The following is a 22,254-nucleotide window of genomic DNA, read 5'->3' as shown; positions in this document are numbered from 1 at the left end:
TAGATTCAACAAAATAAAGGCAGAAAATGTAATTTTTTTTTTCTAAGAGGTAACTTGTTTTAAGGATCTATGTGCTTGACCAGTATCTTACAAAGATGAAAAGTTTATTATAATCATCTCTAATCACATATATTTTGATATACCAGCTTACCTTAGTAAGATAAAGCTACTGACCTAAGCTACTGAGTCTCTGTGAAAGAAAAAACACAAATGAATATAAAGAACATATTGCTCTAATCTGTCATCAACTATCAGGCGGAGTTTATTGACAAGTAAGGGGACATCTAATGAAACCAGTGATAATATGCAATTATTATTATTATTATTTTTTGTGGTGCGCGGCCCTCTCACTGTTGTGGCCTCTCCCATTGCGGAGCACAGGCTCCGGACGCGCAGGCTCAGCGACCATGGCTCACGGGCCCAGCCTCTCCGCGGCATGTGGGATCTTCCCGGACCGGGGCACGAACCCATCTCCCCCTGCATCGGCAGGCGGACTCTCAACCACTGCGCCACCAGGGAAGCCCTGCAATTATTATTTTTAAAAATACTGGAGCTCCAAATGATTAAATCTGCATCTGAGATTGCTTTATGGCATGATTTCCCAAGAACTGCTCTCAAAAGAATGAATTAGTTTTAAAAGTAAGGTATCTTGTGAAAAAAAATAATTTTAGTCCCCCTAGTCATACTAAGATGAACTCAGATATTACAAAGAACATAACGGCAGCTTACTAACCACTACTCACTGTGAAGTGAAAATACAGGCCAGAACGCACACATATTTAATATCAAGTGTGCTTTGATTGCCTCAGATCTTACCTGACTTCCCTAAATATCCTTTATTTAACTTTCCCGTAATAGACTTATTTTATTAGTAAGTTGAGAAAGATGCTTGGGTCCCTTTGAAAATCAAACAAATTTCTCCAGATTTATTTCACTGATCGTGATATAAGGTTACTACTTTTGTAGGTCCTTTGCATTTCCTTGATAGATATAACTGTATATGTATTTTTAACTAATGAAAAATGTTCTGATTTTTAAGGTTTTCTGGAAGCAAGCTGAAGAATGAGGTAAGAACTAGTTTCATTTCTATTTTACATCTGTTTAACAATAGGAGTTATTCATCCTTATTGGCAAATATAGAAATAAATGTCCTTTATTGAGTCCCTTGAATGGCTGAGGACTTTAGACGGAGCTAAGTTAGATTTGGTGGCAACTAATGATTCTTTACATGGACCTACTGAACCACCTGCAATTACCCTAGGAGGGGTAATTTTTCAATTACCCTTACCTAATATCAAATACTGAAAGATTATTAAAAAAAAGACCACTATTGATCCAAGAAATTTTTATTTAAATATAAACAGAAAGCCTACAGCTGAGGATATGGAAAGAATTAGTATTTGGCATATACCTGTCTAGACAAAATGTTTGCTAGTTATCAAGAAACCCAAATGTTATGCTTGATTGTTTCACTGTGTGTGTGTGTGTGTGTGTGTGTGTGTGTGTGTGTGTGTGTGTATCAGTCAGTTTGCTGATCTCTTCTGCACTGGGGGTGGAGATGGGGATGGCAGGGCTGGGAACTAAGGAGAAAGGGTCCACCACGTGCACAGCACACACTTTCTCCCTAGACTACCCTCCTCCTTCTCACTCCCAGCCAAAGAACAGATCAGCAAACTGACTTTATCTAAATGAGTTAAACTACCATTAGGGACTGCATGGCTAATTAGGCACATGATAAGGCCTTCATTATCCTCAAGTTCACTAATCATTAAAGGAGGTGCCACAGAACTGAGGGCACATGATAATGTGTTGTGTGGTAAATTTGGACCTGACATAAATTGTAAGCTCCATTAGTTTGGTGAAATGTTGCAGGCATATTAAGAAATAATATAAAGCCCCCAACCCTCTGAAATGACCAATTTTTTTCCACCAGTGCTTTTAATACAGTTAATGGCTAATTACATAATAAAATCCTCCAGATTGCTCTTTTTATCAATGAAATAATAGCTCTTTATTAGATAAACGGTTGTGAAAGTGCAAAAATATTGACTTAGAAGTACACTTCAGTTGACTGAAGTTTATGTCAATAGGGAATTTAAGTCATTTTCTCTCAGGTGTTCTTTCTACCACTTTGAAGAGACTGGTGGTACCAGCGGTCCATTAGCTGGTACAGCATGCAGATGGCAAGCCTCACTTTATCGAATAAAAGAAAAATCTCTCTCAAGTCTACTGCTTCCTCCTTAGAAGAGCACAATCAAAACTCAGGTGTAGGTTTTGTTAATAAAGTAAAACTAAAATATTTTGGTTAGGCTATAAAACCTATTTTTCTAAAGCTACCGGAAGCAATAATAGAGTATCATTATTGTGATGATTATATAAATGAGCACAGTTAAGGGCTTTCTAAAGGCTCAAAAATACTCTAAATACTTTTTAAAAATTATGATAAAATATTTGTTTAACAAAGTTGAAATTAAAAAAAACTATTTTGTACTTAGAGTGACCAGCCATCACAGTTTGCTCAGGGTGTGAGACTGTCAGTGCAAACCTTCATATACTTCAGGTCATTTGAACATTAAGAACGGTGAGGTAGGGAAAATAGGTGATAATATTGCCAATTTACAGCTAAGGAAACTGAGGCTGAGATATATTTGTTTTCTTAAAAATTCACAATAAAGTTCTATTTTTTTAACCCATGGTTGAAATGTTAATCAGTAGATATGTGGTGATACAGGTATGAGGGGGCAAAATAGTGAACGGATAGATTTGATCCTTTACTGTGTAGCAGAAAAACCTATCTTGAGCACATAATCATAACTAATTATAAAGGGTGTCTTGAGAGTTAACCTGGTTTAAGTGGTTAAGGACATTTCCTACAGGAAGTGACATTTAAAGAAAGAACTGAGAATAAGAAGGAGTTTGGAGGAGGAGTAGGGGCCGAGGGAAGAAGAGTGGTCCAGACAGATGGAACAGCATAGATTAGGGTTTCTCAGCCTTGGTACCACTGACATTTTAGGCCAGATAATTCTGTGTAGTGGGAGATGTACTGTCATTGTAGGATATTTAGCAACATCACAGTGTCTCTGGTTTCTATCCACTAGAATCCAATAGCCTTCCCTCCTCCTCGTTGTGAAAACCAAAAATGTCTCTGACATTGCCAGATATCAAACACTGGCATACGGGAAGGCAAACAAGAGGAGCATCATGTTATAGATGTATGGATAGTCTGGATAAGAAAATATCTGAATGAGGATGATAGCCCTAGGGATGGACAGAAGTGACTGCTTTTAGCTAGGAAACACTGGAAGAGAAGCAGGTGGAAAGAATAGAAAGATAAGGGGTTCAATTTGGAACTTGCCATATTTGATGTGCTTGTAAAACATCCAGTGTAGACTTGAAGTGAGCAGTTGGATATATGTGACTGGACAAGAGGATTTAGGTATTTGGTTTGATGGTGACTGAAGTCAGGGTAATGAATAAAAATTTCTAGGAAAAAATAAATAAGAAGAGAAGACATTATGAGAAAAGAGTTGTGAAAAGTGGGAAAGAAAAATAGGGTCAGCAAGATAGCTGAAGAGAATCCAGAGAGGTAAGAGGAAGGAGAATACAGTGGCACAAGAAGCCAAGAGAGGGCTTCCCTGGTGGCACAGTGGTTGAGAGTCCGCCTGCTGATGCAGGGGACACGGGTTCGTGCCCCGCTCTGGGAAGATCCTACATGCCGCGGAGCGGCTGGGCCTGTGAGCCATGGTCGCTGAGCCTGCGCGTCTGGAGCCTGTGCTCCACAACTGGAGAGGCCACAACAGTGAGAGGCCCACGTACCGCAATAAAAAAAAAAAAAAAAAAAAGCCAAGAGAAAAGAGTGCTTCCAACAGGAGGGAATGGTTGCTACTATGAAATGGTGCTAAAAGGTGATCAAGATAAGAACTGGAAAAGATCTATTAAATTAGTTAAGTGGAGATAATTAATGACTGCAGCAAGAGCATTATCAGGGGAGAGCCTGGTTTTGGTTTGTGAAACGAATGGGCAGTGGCATTGAACATAGAAAATTTAGTCAAGTCAAGGGTGACAGTTGGAGGAGGGCTTGACAGGGTGACAGTTGGAGGAGGGCTTGACATTTAGCTTTTTAGTTTTTGTTTTTATAAATTTATTTATTTTTGGCTGCATTGGGTCTTTGTTGCTGTGCGCGGGCTTTCTCTAATTGCGGCGAGCGGGGTCTACGCTTCGCGGTGCGCGGGCTTCTCATTGCGGTGGCTTTTCTTGGTGCGGCACGCAGGCTTCAGTAGTTGCAGCATGCAGGCTCAGTGGTTGTGGCTTGTGGGTTGTAGAGCGCAGCCTCAGTAGTTGTGGCTCACGGGCTTAGTTGCCCCCCAGCATGTGGGATTTTCCCCTACCCGGGCTCGAACCCGTGTCCCCTACATTGGCAGGCGGATTCTTAACCACTGTGCCACCAGGGAAGCCTGACATCTAGTTTTGAAGGAAGATTAGACTATGGTTCTAATGTTGGTAAAACAGATTCAGTAAAGAGTAGAGACCAAAGATATGAAAGAGAGGAGAAAGTTGAGAGTGCAGGGAAGAGCTTCCGAGTGGAGAAAGTAGCCCTGGAGAGAAGGAACACTTACTCCATTAAAACTGGAAAAAGAAATGGGTTAGTTCAGATGCAAGTGGATTTGTGGATTTTGTGGCAGGAAATTGAGATAGTTTGGTGGTTTGGGATTTCTCTCTGAGGTATCAGCAGTCAGTTAGGTCATTTTCTGTGAATGAAATCTTGGTAAGGAGTATTAGGAGTTTGTAGAAGTTAAAAAAAGCCCCAGCTCTTCTCAGTCAGGATTCCCAGAGAGAATGTAGCCCTAATGCCCCAAGGCATCCATTGTATGTAGGAAATGGGCTCTTTTATGCATCTGGAATGGTACTAGCTAAGTGCCATCCTTGGGAGAACTGAGAAAATGGTCACTCAAATCCTTTTCTACAGGACTTACTTTTCTCACAGATTCCCTATTGAGAGAGGTGGGAACAGTCTCTGTGGAAGACAAGAAAGGTAGAATATTATAAAATGTAAATTGCAGGAACCAGCAGAAATGCAAAATATTTGGGAGTAATCATAACAAGAGAATCATACTACCTATCTGAATAAAAATACAGGTATAAAAGAAAATTTTAAATGAAAGGACATACCACATGTCTGGATAGGAATGCTAGATACTATAAATATGTCAATTCTTCCTTAAATTGATTTAGACATTTAATACTCTATTAAAATTTTGAGTGGGCAGTTTTTTTTGGAAATGATTAACTTGATCTAGAAGGATATATAGGAAGTAATAGTTGAGAGAAGTATAAACAAGAATAGTCAAAAGGGACTTGCCTGGCAGATATCAAAATATTATGACACTATGATACTGACTCAAATGTAGGTAAAACAATTCTACAGCAGAAATTAGTTACCTGAAAAAGGGCCATAGTGTGTGTAATAATTTAGTGTGTGATCAAGGAGACATTACAACCAATGAAGGAAGAAATATTTTTCAGTGAATTGTCATAAGTCCTTTATGAAGGAAGATAGAGTACCAAATAAATAAATAAAATTCTTCAGGGCATAATGTTAGAAAAAAAAATTTTTGGAAAAAAATTTCTATACCTCATACCTTTATCAAGTTCATATAAATTATTAAATACAAAAATAATAATTAGAAGGAAACATGTATCTACCTCATTTCTGGGGCGGGGGCACAGAGAATGACTTTCTACCATGAAAACAATTTAAGAAATTTCAAAGGAAAAAATCAAAATGGAAATTGAAAACTCCTTTAAATCAAAGCATCATATACAAAATCTGAAGTCAGAAGAAAGACAGTAGGAAGATATTCCATTGTCACATGCAAATATGACAATGGGATAATATCTTTACTATATGAAGAAATCCTACCAATTTAAAAAAATATGAAGACCTCAATAAATAGTAAAAAAAAAAAGATATGAATAGACAATATGCATAAGGAAGAAAAGGCCAATAAATGCATGAAAAATGAACTACCAAATAAATTAAAATTAACATTTTAAATAATAAAATTATCAAATATTAAGAAATTACTAGGAAGCTGGTGAAAGTATGGTGAGATAAGTTCTTTCATACCCTGCTGGTGAAGACAGAACAAACTTTCTGGAAAATAATTGCAAGATTTGTGTTCAGGTCTTTAAAGTGTTTATCCTCTTTCTCCCAGTAATTTCACTTTTGTATGGGTGACACATAAAGAAATAATAGAAAATGCAGACAAAATATTATGGACAAAATTGTTATTGACTACAGTGAAAAACTGTATTCAATCTAAATGACTAAAATTAAAATTATTACATAAAAACTGATAGCTAGTGGGAAGCAGCCGCATAGCACAGGGAGATCAGCTTGGTGCTTTGTGACCACCTAGGGGGTGGGATGGGGAGGTTGGGAGGGAGGAAGACACAAGAGGGAATAGATATGGGAATATATGTATATGTATAACTGATTCACTTTGCTATAAAGCAGAAACTAACACACCATTGTAAAGCAATTATACTCCAATAAAGATGTTAAAAAAAACCCCAAAAAACCCACCAAAAGCTGGTATATCCATACAATGAAATATTATTCAGCAATAAAAAGAAATAAAGTCTTTTTTTACAAAAAAAGATTACATAATTTATAAGACTTTTATGGGACTGAATATTATATCATTTATTAAAGGGCTCTTTTAATGACATGGAGAAATGTTAATTAGGAAGAAAAACCGGATGCAAAAACAAATATATGTTTATATGGCTTCAAATATGTAAAATGTGTAAAATAAAACTGGATGATAGAGGATTAATATCTATAAATACTATGCTATGCAGTATGGTAGCCACTAGCCACACTTGGCTGTTAATTACGTAAAATAAAATATTCAGTTTCTCTGCACATTATTTACATTTCAAGTGCTGGCTAGTGAATACTGTATTTGAACAGTGCAGATAATAGAACATTTTAAAAAATAGAACATTTTCATCAATACAGAAATTTCTATCAGATGGCACCGTTTTAGAATATGTGTTCAACTTAATAATAAAAAGATAACCCAATAGAAATGTAGCAAAGTATATGAACAGGCAATTCACACAAGATGAAAAAGAATGATTGATAAATAATGTTGGTGCTCGTGGTGCCCATTCTGATTGACCAGGTTCTATAACATATATTCAATAAATATTTTGAATACTATCTCTGCCAATAAACATATCTAATTTTTAATCAGGGAAATGCAAATTAGAACCTAAAAGTAATTATTTTACCACTACTGGAATAACAGCAATTAAAAAGTATCAAAATATGTGTCTTGAATATTGTTAAGAATGTGGAGCAGAGGGACTGTCATGAATGGTAGGAGGGGCAACATCTAGAAAAGTTGAAAGTTCACGCACGTTATGACTGCATTCCTAGAGAAAACTTTACACCGTGCACAAGGAGGCATGTATGAGGATGTTCATTGCAGTACTGTTTAGAATTTCAGAATACCAAAAAATGAAAGTCTATTATGACACAGTGGGAAAATAAATTTTTATATATTCAATACAGGAAAATACTATACTGCTTTGGAAATGAGTGAACTGTAGCTATAAGAATCAAATTAGGTTCATCTCAAATACCTAAAGTTGTATGAAAAAAGCTCATTGAATGTAGAAAGATACATACTGCATGGTACCAGTTTTAAAGCAATAGTATATGTTATTTAAGAATATTTACATATGAGGTAAATTTTTAAAGGTTTGAATAATAATGATGTAAACCAAATCCTGAACATTAATTATTCCTTATGGGGAGGGAAGGGAATGAGATTAGGGAGGGCTACAGAGGCTGCTTTTGTATTTCAAATGTCTAATATATTAATTGGGATGGTAAGTACATGAGTATTTATTACTTTTTACCTATACCATTTTTTTAAGTTTTAAATAGTTCATAATATAAAAGCAAACAAAATCAACAGCAATGAAAGCAAAGCAAAACATGTGGAGGAAATTAAGAGTAATTACCAGTCAGTGGTATGAATTTTGATTGTTTTAAATTTTTTATTCATAAATGTAGTGGTTCAGATTTCAAAAATGTCTTAGAGAAAGTCTCAGAATACTTTAATTCCCAGGAATAAAAAAAAACAAATGGAACCTAGTTTTAATACTTTGTCCTGGTCAAAAGAAGCCTTTCTTTTCCTGTGAATCTTTTAGTGTGGGTCAATTTTGTTTTAAGTAGCTCTAGTAATGAAGTTGCCATTATTTCCTAGGGAATAAGTCCCTTGATTTCATACATTTCAACCAGGAAGTTTCCCTGATAGCTTGAGTTTCCTTCTCCTTAACACCAACCATTCATGGCCAGTTTAACAACTTTGTACCAAGATAAACAGCAAATCCTCCCTCCTTGGTATATGCTTTTCAAATATTTGTAGACTGTTATCATGCTCTCTTTTAGTCATCACTTAGCCAAACTGTGCAGCTTAAATCCTTTAATCTTTCCTCATAAATCAGACCCTCTTGTCTTCTAATCATATTGTTTCGTTTCTGTAGGTTCCTTCTTGTTTTCTTTTGGAAATAAGATTCTTAATAGTTCAACCAAGAGTAGTGAAGTCATCAGTTGAGAGAAAAAAAAAAAAAAAAACCAGACCTCCATAGTGGTCTAAGATCTGGCACCTCTTTTAGTGTAATTAAAATAGAAAATCTACGAGTGGAATTAAAATGATCATATTCTAATTTTTCCCAGCTTATCAATCTCTCCTTTCTTTTTGTGTTACATGTTCTAGACAGAATATTATTATTTGATTTATACCATGTAGGCATTTGTTAACATATCCAAACAAATTTAATTTTTGAATTTTTTCTTTAGGCACTCTTGCCCCCTGTTGATGTTCCACACGTGTTGCTAGCTTCTGTTGCACAAAACTATAATTTATCAACATGAGAGTTTTAAATAAGAATTAAAGACATATACTCTGTTCCTTAAGTGTGTTTCCATAGCACTCTAACATTTTTATTGGGTAATGCATTATTTGTAACGCATGCATACACACACACACACACACACACACACAGAGTTTTAAAAATAAGCATAAGGGCTTCCCTGGTGGCGCAGTGGTTGAGAGTCCGTCTGCCGATGCAGGGGACACGGGTTCGTGCCCTGGTCCGGGAAGATCCCACATGTCGCCAAGCAGCTGGTCCCGTGAGCCATGGCCGCTGAGCCTGTGCTCCACAACGGGAGAGGCCACAACAGTGAGAGGCCTGCATACCTCAAAAAAAAAAAAAAAAAAGCGTAAGATGAAAACTCACGACCTACCTCATAGCTGAAAAGAGATAAGTTCTCTGTGTGCCCTCACCCCATCACTTCCCCTCCCTACCAGAAATTACTGCACTCCAGAGTTTGGTGTTAATTACTCCTTTGTCTTTCCTTAAAGTTTATCACTTATGAATGTATACCATGAATATTAAACACTGTCGTGATGATTACACAACAATATGAATGTACTTAGTACCACTGAACTATATATTTAAAAATGATTAAAATAGTAAATATTATGTATCATTTATTATTGCCCAGTTTGTTATCACCAATATATGCCCTACATAAAAATGGATTCATTTTTCCCTATGACTTTCTGGTTTCGTTCAACATTAGGTTTTGTAATTTATCAATGTTAATATATGTAGTTCTAGTACCTTTTTTGTACTGCTAATATTCCATGGTATGAAAATATCACAGCACATTTATTCATTCCAGTTTGGGAGAATTTTTTCCTTTTTGCCTGAAAAACATTGTTACTCTGAATGTTGTCCAGGTGCACATGTGCAGGAGTGGAATTTCGGGTCTTAGGATATACGTACTCATGTTTAACTTTACTAGTTAATATCAAGTTGTTTGCCAAAATGGTTGTATCAGTTTATGTCTCTCCAGCTGTGTGTGAGCATTCCTTTTGCTCCGCATTCTCAGGAACACTTGGCATTGAATGACATTTGAGTTTTTGCCAGTCCAATAGGTGTAAAATGGTATCTGTGGTTTTCACTTGAAAATTGTTTTTGATAACTACATCAAAATTATGAGCTTGAATATCTTTTGGGATTTTTATCGGTCAATTCTATTCTATGAAACGTTTGTTCAGATCACATAATTTTTCTATTTAAAACTTTGGTTCAGGGCTTCCCTGGTGGCGCAGTGGTTGAGAGTCCGCCTGCCGATGCAGGGGACACGGGTTCATGCCCCAGTCCGGGAAGATCCCACATGCCGCGGAGCGGCTGGGCCCGTGAGCCATGGCCGCTGAGCCTGCGCTTCTGGAGCCTGTGCTTCGCAACGGGAGAGGCCACAACAGTGAGAGGCTCGCCTACTGCAAAACAAACAAACAAACAAACAAACAACTTTGGTTCAAAGACTTTATATATTCTGGATACTAATATCCTGTAGGTTATGTGCTGTAAATTACTTATCTCTGTTGGTGGCATGGCTCAACATTCTATAGTATCTTTTGATGAAGATCATTTTAAACCTTATGATTAGCATTTTTGTATCTTTTTAAAAAATCTGTGTATAATCTAAATCATAAAAATATTTTTCTATTTATTCTTCAAACACAAGTGTTTATTTCACCTGTAATTGATTTTTTTATTGTTTTTATTGTGGCAAAATATAATTAACATAAAATTTATTATCTTAATCATTTTAACTACACATATAGTTCAGTGGTATTAAGTACATTCATATTGTTGTGCAACCATCACCACCACCTATCTCCAGAACTTTTACTCTTGCAAAACTGAAAGGCTATACATATTGAAAAATAACTCCCCATCTCCCTTTCCCCCTGGCCCTTGGAAACTAACATTCTATTTTTTGTCTCTATGATTATGACTACTCTAGGTACATCATATATGTGTAATCATACAGTATTTGTATTTCACTTAGCATAATGTCCTCAAGGTTCATCCATGTTGTAGCATATTTCAGAATTTCCTTCTTTTTTAAGGCTGAATGATATTCCATTGTATGTATATACAACATTTTGATTATCCATTCATCTCTCAGTGGATATTTGGATTGCTTCCATGGTTTAGCTGTTGTGAATAATGCTGCTATGAACATGGGTGTACAAATATTTCTTTGAGACCCTGCTTTCAATTCTTTGGGAGATACACCCAGAAGAGGAATTACTGCATCATATAGTAATTTTATTTTTGAGGAACCATCATACTGTTTTACACAGCACTATACCATTTTACATTCCCACCAACAGTGTACAAGGGTTCCAGTTTCTCTACCTACTTGCTAATACTTCTTATGTTCTGTTTTTCTTTTTTTTTTTTTAATACTAGCTATCCTAATGGGAATGAAGTGGTATCTCATTTTGATTTTGATTTGATTTTCCCTAATGATTGGTAATGTTGAACATCTTTCATGTGCTTATTGACTATTGGTATATCTTCTTTGGACAAATGTCTATTCAAGTCCTTTGTTCATTTTTGAATCAGGCTGGTTGGTTTTTTGTTGTTTTACAAGTTCTCTATATATTCTGAATATTAATCCCTTTTGAGATATGAATTTGTGAATATTTTTTCTCATTTCATAAATTGCCTTTTTACTCTGTTGATAGTGTCCTTTGACGCACAAACATTTGTAATTTTTATGAAGTCCAATTTGTCTCATTTTGTTTTTGTTGCCTGTGCCTTTGGTATCATATCCAAGAAATCTTTGCCAAGTCCAATGTTGTGAAGATTTTGCCCTGTTTGTTTCTGAGTTTCACATATTAAGTCTTATATCTGGGTCATTGATCTATTTTGAGTTAATTTTTGTATGTGGTATTAGGTAAAGGTCTGTCTTTATTCTTTTATACGTGGATGTTGAGTTTTACCAGCACCATTTGTTGAAAAGACTGCACTTTCCCTGTTGAATATTCTTGGCATCCTTGTCAAAATCTTTTGAGCATTTTTTGCAAGGGTTTATTTCTGAGCTCTCTATCCTAGTCCATTGATCTATATGCCTGTCTTTGTGTCAACACCACAGTTTTGATTGTTGTAGCTTTATATCAATAGTAAGTTTTGAAATCAGGAAGTGTGAACCCTCCAACTTTGTCCTTTTTCAAGATTGTTTTTACTCCTTGGTGTATCTTGAGATTCCATACGAATTTTAGGATGGATTTTTCTATTTGTGCGAAAAACATCATTGGGATTTCGCATTGAATCTATATAGATTGCTTTGGGTAGTATTGGCATCTTAACAATAAGTTTTTCAATTTGTGAACACAGGATGTCTTTTCATTTATGTTTTCTTTAATTTCTTTGAGCAATGTTTTGTAGTTTTCATTGTACAAGTCTTTCACCTCCTTGGTTAAGTTAATTTTTATCTATTTTTGATGCTATTGTAAATGGAATTGTTTTCTTAATTCCTTTTTAAGATTGTTCATTGCTATATTATAGAAATGCAACTGATTTTTGTGTGTTGACTTTGTATCCTGCTACTTTGCTGAATTCATTTATCAGTTCTCACAGTTTTTCATTTTTTTTTGTGGAATCTTTAAAGTTTCCTACATATAAGATCATATCATCTACAAACAGAGATCATTTTACTTCTTCCTTTCCAATTTGGATGTTTTTTTTTCTTACTTAATTTTTCTGGCTAGAACTTCTAGTTGAATAGAATTGGTGAAAATGAGCAGCCGTGCCTTATCCTTGTCTTAAAGAAAATGCTTTCAATCTTTCACCATTGAGTAGGATGTTTGCTGTGGGTTTTTCATATGACTTTTAATATGTTGAGGTAGTTTCCTTCTATTCTTAGTTTGTTGAGTGTTTTTATTATGAAAGGGTGTCAAAGTTTTTTTTTTTTAAGGGTGTCAAACTTTGTCAAATGCATCAATTGAAATAATCATGTGTTTGATTTTTCTTCATTCTGTTGATGTGGTGTATTACATTGATTGATTTTGTGTTCCGAACCATCCCTACATTACAGGAGTAAATCTCACTTGGTCATGTTGTATAATCCTTTTAATATCCTGATGAATTCAGTTTGCTAGTATTTTCCTGAGGATTTTTGTGTCAATGTTCGTAAGATATTTTGGTCTGTAGTTTCCTTTTCTTGAAGTGTCTTTGTCTGACTTTGGTATCATGGTAATGCTGCCCTCATAGAATGAATTAAGAAGTGTTCCTTCCTCTTCAATTTTTTGGAAAACAGTAAGAAATATTGGTGTTATTTCTCTATATATGTTCAGTACAATTCACCAGTAAGGCCATCAGGTCCAGATCCATTCTTTCTTCAGGAGATTTTTGATTACTAATTCAATTTCCTTACTAGTTGTAGACTGATTCAGATATTCTGTTTCTTTGTGATTCAGTCTTGGTAGGATTTGTGTATCTATGAATTTATCAACTTCATCTAAGTTAGCCAATTTGTTGGTGTACAGTTCTTCATACTACTCTTTTAAAAATCCTTTTATTTCAGTAGACACAGTTAACTGAGGGTGGGGTATCAACATCTCCAACTGTTATTGTAGAACTATTTCTCCCTTTAATACTGTCATTTTTTTTCCTTCATATATTTTGATGGTCTGTTATAGGTATGTAAATATTTCTAATTATTATGTCTTCTTGATTTATTGAAACTTTTGTTAGTATATAATGTCCTTCTTTATCTTCTATAATATTTTGTGACTTAAAGTCTATTTTATATGATATTAGAGTAGCCCCCCACCACCCCATTTTTTTTGGTTTCATTTGCATGGAATAGCTTTTGCCAACGTTTCACTTTCAACCTATTTGTGTCTTTGGATCTAAAGTGAGTCTCTTGTAGACAGCACAAAACTGGATAATTTTTTTTTTAATCTATCTGCCAATGACTTTTTTTTTGATTGATTGGAGAATTTAATCCATTTACATTTAAAATAGTTACTGATAAGGAGTGACTTCCTTCTGTCATTTTGCTATTTGTTTTCTATACGCCTTAGAGCAGTTTTACTCCTCATTTCCTGCATTACTGTTCTTTTTGTTTAGTTGATTTTTTGTAGTGAGCCATTTTAATTCCCTTCTCATTTGCTTTGCTGTACCTTATATACCTATTTTCTTTTGGGTTACCATGGAGATTACATTTAACATCCTAAATTATAACACTCTAATTTGAATTTATACCAGTTTAACTTCAATAATATACAAAACTCTGCTCTTTTACAGCTCTGTCTCTCTTTCAGTTATTGATGTCACAAAATTAGACCTTTACAAACTGTGTGTCCAAAAATATACAATAATAGTTTTTTAAAATAATGCATTAGTCTTTAAATTTTGTAGAAAAAAAATGTTACAAACCAAAGTTACAATAATATTAGCTTTTATACTAATAATTGTTTTTTAAAAATGTCTCTTAAATTATGTAGAAAACAGAAAGTAGACTTACAACTGTTGTTACAATAATACTAGTTTTATAGTTGCCCATGTATTTTCCTTTACTGAGATCTTTATTTTTTTGTACGACTTCAAGCTACTGTCTAGTGTCCTTTCATTTTAACCCATAGGACTCCCTTCAGCATTTCCTGTAGAACAAGTCTAGTAGTAACAAACTCACTCAGCTTTTATTTATCTGCAAATGTCTTAATTCCTCCTTCACTTCTGAAAAACAGTTTTGTCAAGTATAGGATTTTTGGTTGACAATTTATTTCTCATAGCAGTTGGAATATGTCATTCTGGAATTCAAAGTTTCTGCTGAGAAATCTGCTGATAATCTTATTGAGTATCCCGTGTAGGTGATGAGTTACTTCTCTTTTGCTTCTTTCAAGATTCTCTCTTTGTCTTTGTCTTTTGAAAATTTGATTATAATGTGTCTTGCTGTACATCTTTTTGAGTTCATCCTATCTGGACCTTGTTAAGCTTCTTGGATGTTTATATTCATGTTTTTCATCAAACTTGGGATGTTTTGAGCCATTATTTTTTCAAATAATATCTCTGCTCCCCCTCCTTTTCCTCTGGGATTCCCACAATGTGTATGTTGGTCTGCTTGATAATCTCCCATGGGTTCCTTAGATTCGGTTTACTTTTCTTACATTTGTTTCTTTCTGTTTCTCAGATTCAATAATTTCCATTATCCTTTTTTCAAGTTCTCTGATTCTTTCTTCTGCCTACTCAAATATACCTTTGAATCCCTCTGATAAATTTTTAACTTAAGTTATTGTACTTTTCGGCTCTAGAATTTCTTTTTGGTTTCTTTTTAGATTTTCTATCCCTTTATTGATATTTCAACTTTATTTTAATATTTGTTGCTATTTTATACAGTATCTTTTTATTGTATGTTAATATTTGTTTTTTGATTTTAGAAATTCAGTTGACTTTTTCATTGATTTTGTATTCAGCAACGTTGCTGAAAATCTCTCTTGTTAACTGTAACAATTTTTGTGCAGTTCGCTTTAGTTTTCAATGTAATCAACCAACTCAGTTGCAAATAATGCTAGTTTTGTTTCTTCCTTTTCAATATTTAATCTTTCATCACTTTCTCTGGTCTTACTGCTCAGGCTATAACTCATACAATGTTGAATAAAAGATAGGAGAGTAGGGAACTTTATCTTATTCGTGTTTTTTAAGAGAATGTTTATAGCATTTTACCATTGAGGATGATATTTGCTGTGGGTTTTTGATAAATATTTATTGAATGATTAAGGAGTTTTCCTGTTTCTAGCATGGAGGAGGGGAGACAGAAAGAGAGAGAGGGAGAGGGAGAGAAAGTAGTGAATGGTAGATGGATTTTAAACAAATGCTTTTTCTGCATCCATTGAGATGGTTATGTAATATATATAATTCTCATTTTTTTTTCTGTTAATGTGATCAATTTAAACCTAAGGTGGCTATGATCACTGTTATAGATTGCTGGATTTGGTTTGCTAATATTTTGTCTGGTACTGTTTCAAGTATGATACTAAGCAAGATTGGCCTATAATTTTTCTTTCCTTTTCTGTCCTTGTCCAATTCTGGCATAAAAGTTTTTAAATGAATTGGGAAGTGGTTCTTCTTTTTCACTGTATGGAAAAAATCTTTTCAGCTTGAAATGATTTGTTTCCTGAATGCTTGAGAAAATTCATCTGTTAAATCTCCTGGACCAGTTTTTTTTTTTTCCTTTGTGGAAAGATTTTTTATTACTAATTATATATGTTTCATGGAAATGAGACTATTCTCATATTCCTAACTTTAATACACCATGTACATTATGTATTGTCATTTTTGGTTTCTATTTCTTTGTCTCTCTTTTCCAATCTCACCAAATTATGCTAAATTAAACATGCTATTCCACCCAAGAGAAAAGGTATAAGAAAAAGGTGTAAGCTTTCCTAAAGTTAGAATTTAGGTGCATTTTGTTATGTTTATCAAATGTTAGTTTCATATTTTGTTATATCATTTCCTTCCAGATTAAATTCTTTATTTTCTTGCATTTTATTATTTTTCCCTATTCATTGACAATACCATTCTTTGTCAGCACAATGATAATTGGTGTTCATAAATGACAACCCAAAGCAATTAAAAATCTTTGAAGCATATCTTGAATTAAGACTGATTTAATTTGTATCAACCATGCTATTATCTCAGTTTATGATATTTATGTAGTAGTTCTTTATTAATTTCTTAAAAATTATTTAATCAGAATAATACTTTTCTATCCATACTTGAAAATAAAGATTAACAAGGCTAAAAACTAAAACCTAACCTGAAAGTAATGAAATTCTACTGCACTTTTAGTATAAAATTTGCGTGAAAGCATATATCAAATCAGTCAATGAGAAATTGGTGTTTAAGGACTCAAAAGTCCCCCCAACTTCTTTCTGATTTATCATGATAATTCTGTAAGAGTCTACAAATGTTGGGATTGATAAGATAGGGTAGGGACCCAATCTACCTATGTAAGTAATGAAGCTTTTGTCTGGTAAACATCTTCAATATGACAAAGACACACAAAGAAACACAAAAACTTGAGAAGCAAATGTAGGAAAACTATGAGAAAGAATGAAATTTGGTCCTTGCCAGGAATACTTTACTTCCTTTACCGTATTCACAATTTTATTCTTTGCCAAACTTTTTTACTAGAATCCAATTTGTTAAAGTTTTGTTTGTGGAGACGGAACAATCAGTTGTGACCTGGGAGACTGATTCGCTAAGGCTCTGGTTCTGTCATGAATATGTGTTCTCTCTTTCTGTGTGTGTTTCTTGTAGGTACATTAGCACTGCAGTATTATATGTTACTTATTTGTCATTTTTTCTAATTTTCTGAAAACTACCAGAGGTATGCTTTCCCCAAAGGATTCAAAAGAAGAACAAATATCTGAATTTGGCAGGGGGAAGAAGATTGAGGTGGGAAAATCCAGAGTACTAGTTTGGGACTGCAATCACAATCTTACCATTAATTATCTCTGAGGTTGGATAAATTAATTAACTTATTATCATCTCATTTATTTAATCCATAAATGATTTGGTAATCCATAAGTAAATTTGGCAATTTCTGATCCTTTCATATTAAAATAAGTTCAGTAGTCTAAAAATAGATCTTTCAAAACTTATGTCACTAACAAATGTAAACTTGTGAACTAAAATTAAATTTCTAAAAGTTGAGAAAAATGGCAAGTGTCTAAAACTAAAATCCAAAGTAAAAGAAAAATATCCAGACTCTGAAACTATTTATGATTTCGCAACAGTAATTCTGTTGAAATGTCTAGTTTATTCAGTTATTTGATCTAATAACCAGTTACCCAAATCTCCTAACTTGTCATGGTTTGCAGGATGAAAAAGAATGAAATTTTGTAAGTTTCTATTTTGTTAGAATTGTATTTTGGAGCCAAACAATTGATAATGATTTATTTCTTTTCATTTTTCTAAATTATAGGGTGGCTTCACTCGTAAATATTCGCTTAGCTCAAAAACTGGAACACTTCTTCCAGAATTCCCAAATGCTCAACACCTTGTGTACCAAGGATGCATTTCTAAGGACAAGGTATCAATTAAAGATACTTCTCTATTGATTTTCTGATATGTTGGTTCCATATCTCAATTTGCTGGGAATCTCATGGCACTCGCAGGAAATAGAAATCTACATAATCAAACATAATTGACTGATTTATAGGAGGGACAAACATTTACTAACATCGATTAATGACTTTCCAATTAATTATTTACCATCTCCATGATAGTACATAATCAGAAGGTGGTAAAATAAACCTCTAAAGACTAAAGATTATTTTTATTTAAAACTCAGTATCGAGGAAGAAAATACTAGAATGTGTCTATCACATGCAATTTCTTTAATTATAAGCGTTATATTTTCTATTAGTTTCATTTAATTTCAGTAACTGTTCATCAAGCACTTCTCTAGGACAGAATTTGTTCCTAGCACTGAGGGGGAAATGCCAAGATGAATGCAAGGACCCCACTCGAAGATTCCAAAGATTCCTCTCCATTGTAAAACTCTGTGCTCTGTTGCAAAATTTGTTGAAAATTAAGGTAGAAACAGTTTCATAAAATTCAGTTTATAAATAAACTTTCAGTGCTTATGTAGTAACGTCTAAAGCTAAATCCTCCTCTATTTCTGAACTTCTAGAGTCATTTGCTGGCTATCTGCTGACTAATAGTAGGATCCATTATTAAATCAGGGCATAAAGATTTCTACATTCTTCTTTCAATTAACGTTCATTTTTTATTAGCATTTGAGGAAAACATCTTTCATAGTAAGTTTAAGTCAGTTCATATTTTGAGGTGCAAAGATAGAGGAATATGATTAACAATGTCTACCTGTATTACTTTAGTAATGGGCTTTTGTAGAAACTAGAAATAAAAATGACACATTGATAAAAAGGTCTATTGATAGATAAGTAGAGATGCACAGCAACTTCCGGTGTTCATTCTAATGACAGACTTACTCTCCCAGTTAAGAACAGGCAAAATATTGAAGATAATTCTCAGATGCTGATTCAAGTCTCCTGGAGTATGTCCACTTCCTACTATTCTCCTCTCCCATCACATTCCTCAAGGTTATCACATCATTTTTTAACCATATAGAAATAATGTGTGATATTATGACTTCAGGTTTGAGACACCTCCAGTAGATGTTAACATGTGGCAATTTGTGGGGGAACTTGTGGAAGTCTGCGGGACCTCGGGGAACATAGTTCTTTGGGGGAGGGTGTTGTTGGCTCAGCTTTGTGGAGAGGATAGCTTACGTACAAACATATCAAGAAGATGTTTACTGTGTAAATATACCAGGTGAGGAGGGTAGATGGAGACAGTAACAAAGAAAAAAAAGAGAAGTGAAGAATACGTTCCAATAGTTTATTTCAGCTTCTCTGCTAGTTTCCAAGGACTTCCTTACCTGCCAACTTGAAAAACTGGTCTATAGGTCATTTCTCATTCAGTATTCAAGATGCTTAAATAACCCCTCGTTTCTAAATTCATTCCCAGTCGTCCCCATCATGAGCTCTAGGTACTAATACTCTTTGTCCCTTGAGGACATCTGGGCCCTGCCTTTTACCTTCTTAGCCAGTAGCCAGGCTCCCCAGGTAAGTTGTCAGTTCCTAGAAAGACGGGTGGGGCTGAAGCTAAGCACTTTAAGCACCTACTTTCTTGAGGCAGGAAGGATGGAGACTTCCTAGGGAGAAGCTGACCCCAGTGAGGGGTGCTGGCTGAAGCTGAGAGGCCTGCTTTCTGCCCCCATCACAGTGTCACTCAGGGCAGTTGCCACCCTTCCCCCACTTGCTCACTGACCTTACTAGAGCTAAGCCTTGCCTCTGCTCCTACCCTCTGTAATGTGGTGTCTATTCTCAGAAAATTGAGCAAAAGTATGTTTATAAAGACTGCAAAGTATGCTACAGTGAAAATTTATTGTCTTAAGACTATGTAAATATTAAATAAAATATCAGTTATAAGATTTAAATTTTTTGATGATTTGTGTATAGGAGAAAAAATTCTGACACAAATAAATGGAAATACTTGTGAAGATAAAAGTTTACTTGTACTTTAGTAGGTTTCAGGGATCAAAGGGTTAATTTTGGACAACAATTATGAATTCCTTTCTATCTTTCATGCTGTCCTTATCCTCATTTTAGAAATATGTCTTGGCAACCTATCTAAAAATATAAAATCGTTGCTTAAAGTAAAGAGCATGTCTCATTTGCATCAATGGTGACATGTCCTGCCAGAGGTGTGTAGTCAGCATACCTCCTTGGAAGTAGATTGGTAATCTGCATGTCATCGTTATACAGCTTTGCGCTAAACCACAAAGATATGTGCTGTCACTGGGCTGCAGGGACAAGTTGGAGAGCAAAGAGTAGGGGCAGGACACCCCCATCATCATGACCACCCTAGATACTATGAAGGTAAAAATAGCTAACAACTGTAAATTTCTTAACATAAATTATGGATTACTCCAACCACTTTCATGTGTTAATTTATTTAGTCCTCATAACAACCTGACTAGATATTTACTGTTATTATGATCTCCATTTTATAGATGAGGAAATTAAAACACATAAATGTAAAGTAGTTTGCCCGGTATCACGTAGCAGATTAGAGCTAGCATTCAAATCCAGGTATCCTGCAGGCAAAGCTCACACCTCTAACCTCTAAGCCTGTTCCTGTTCACATAGAACACACAACCTGTAACAGGTAGGAATATTTCTAGCTTATGAAATAAAGATGTTTTGAATATGAATACTGTTAGTTTGCCAGAATATTATCAAGTTCTAATCCATCGCATATTTTAAAATATGTTTAAGACTTTCTATCTCTGCAATACAAATATCAGTGTAACATGGAAATAAAGAATTTTCATAACAGACATTTAATGTTCAAATCTTTTTTTGGTCAACAAGTCATTTGATATTATTACTAATTTTAGGTAATGTAGTAAAGTCTTATACTTCATACCAGGAAAATTGTTCCAATGCATCATGTCTCATTTTATCTTCTTTAATACCTTATGAATGATATGTTATTACTACCTTACTTGAAGATATAAAGCTTGGGGTCACAGACAAGGTAACCCGTGCAAAACAGCACAGTGGAGCTGATGCTCAGTGTTAGCTGACTCCACAACCGAAACTGGAAACCACTGCACCACACTGCCCAAGCACCTACTTAATAAAACTGTGTGAAGATTTGATGTATTTTACCATTTTACATTTATTTCTCCAATCAAAGGTAATTTTTTTTATTAAGCAGAAAACTACAATGTTGCTTTGGCCCATAGTTTCCTGAACAATCAGCTTTTTCATCATTCTTATCACACTGTCCTGCAATTGTCCATTTGCTTGCCTTTCTCCCTTCACAAGGCAGTGTGCTCCTTAAAATAAGAATTGTGCCTTTATTTTTGATTCCTCGGATTGAGCACAATGCTTGGTACATAACATGAACTTTAAAAATGTGTTTGAATATATGAACAAATGAATGCATGAACAAAATGAAGGCAGCACTGAAAGGGTGCTTTTGTTAAGATTTTTCTTCCTTGAAATAGGTTGATACCCTAATAATGATGTACAAAACTCACTGCCAGTGCATCCTGGACAATGCAATAAATGGAAACTTTGAGGAGGTAAGAGTGACAAAGAATGATTTGCTGACTATATTATGTACGTTCTTATCCTGTTCTTCATATGAGTTCATGTTAAGGAAAATGTTAATATTAATGTACATACACTTTGCTCTCAACTAGATCCAGCATTTCTTATTACACTTTTGGCAAGGAATGCCTGATCATCTTCTTCCCCTGCTTGAAAACCCTGTTATCATTGACATTTTCTGTGTTTGTGACTCAATTCTTTATAAGGTAAGCTCCTTAGGATGTCAAACATGAACCATATATTTCTTTAAAAAACATTCCATCTAAATTTTGCAATATATTTTCAATAAATTTGTTATTCCTGGCTGGAGATACACTATTAATTTTTTTTCTGATGAGAAAGCAAGCAGTTTAATAGTGTATATTTAATAGTGAATGTATTTTAATATAAATTTTCATTAAGTAAAACAAAATCAGTTTCTGTTTACAGCTAAGAATGAGTCTAAATGTGACATACTTCCATAAGAACTTAGTTAATTTTTATTAACTGTTTAAGGTGTTTTCAGAGTAAGTAACTTAGTGGCTTTTTCACAGTATCAGTGTTTTGGGGAAAGCAGAATTAAGTACTCTTATGGGACTAATAGCTTGAAAAATTTGGAAATCTCTAGTGTTAATGCATTAATGACCAATTCTGTTCTTAAGCCAAATAAGAGTCC

At 34.5% G+C, this 22,254-nt stretch overlaps 1 protein-coding gene across 1 annotated transcript in view; it reads left to right on the top strand.

Moving 5' to 3' along the window:
- RFX6 (regulatory factor X6) overlaps positions 1-22,254 on the top strand; it is a gene marked incomplete at both ends in the record, with an annotated part of 56,149 nt that overhangs the window by 17,660 nt on the left and 16,235 nt on the right. Inside the window, 4 exons of the mRNA XM_082633995.1 lie at positions 1,040-1,067; positions 17,876-17,983; positions 21,494-21,571; positions 21,692-21,805. Of these exons, the coding sequence (XP_082490121.1) occupies positions 1,040-1,067; positions 17,876-17,983; positions 21,494-21,571; positions 21,692-21,805 (328 nt within the window). The remainder of the gene's footprint in view (positions 1-1,039; positions 1,068-17,875; positions 17,984-21,493; positions 21,572-21,691; positions 21,806-22,254) is intronic.

This window comes from Mesoplodon mirus (assembly GCF_964341445.2).
Source record: "Mesoplodon mirus genome assembly, chromosome: 10".
Taxonomy (NCBI): Eukaryota; Metazoa; Chordata; class Mammalia; order Artiodactyla; family Ziphiidae; genus Mesoplodon; species Mesoplodon mirus.
This window is presented reverse-complemented; position numbering and strand designations above follow the sequence as displayed.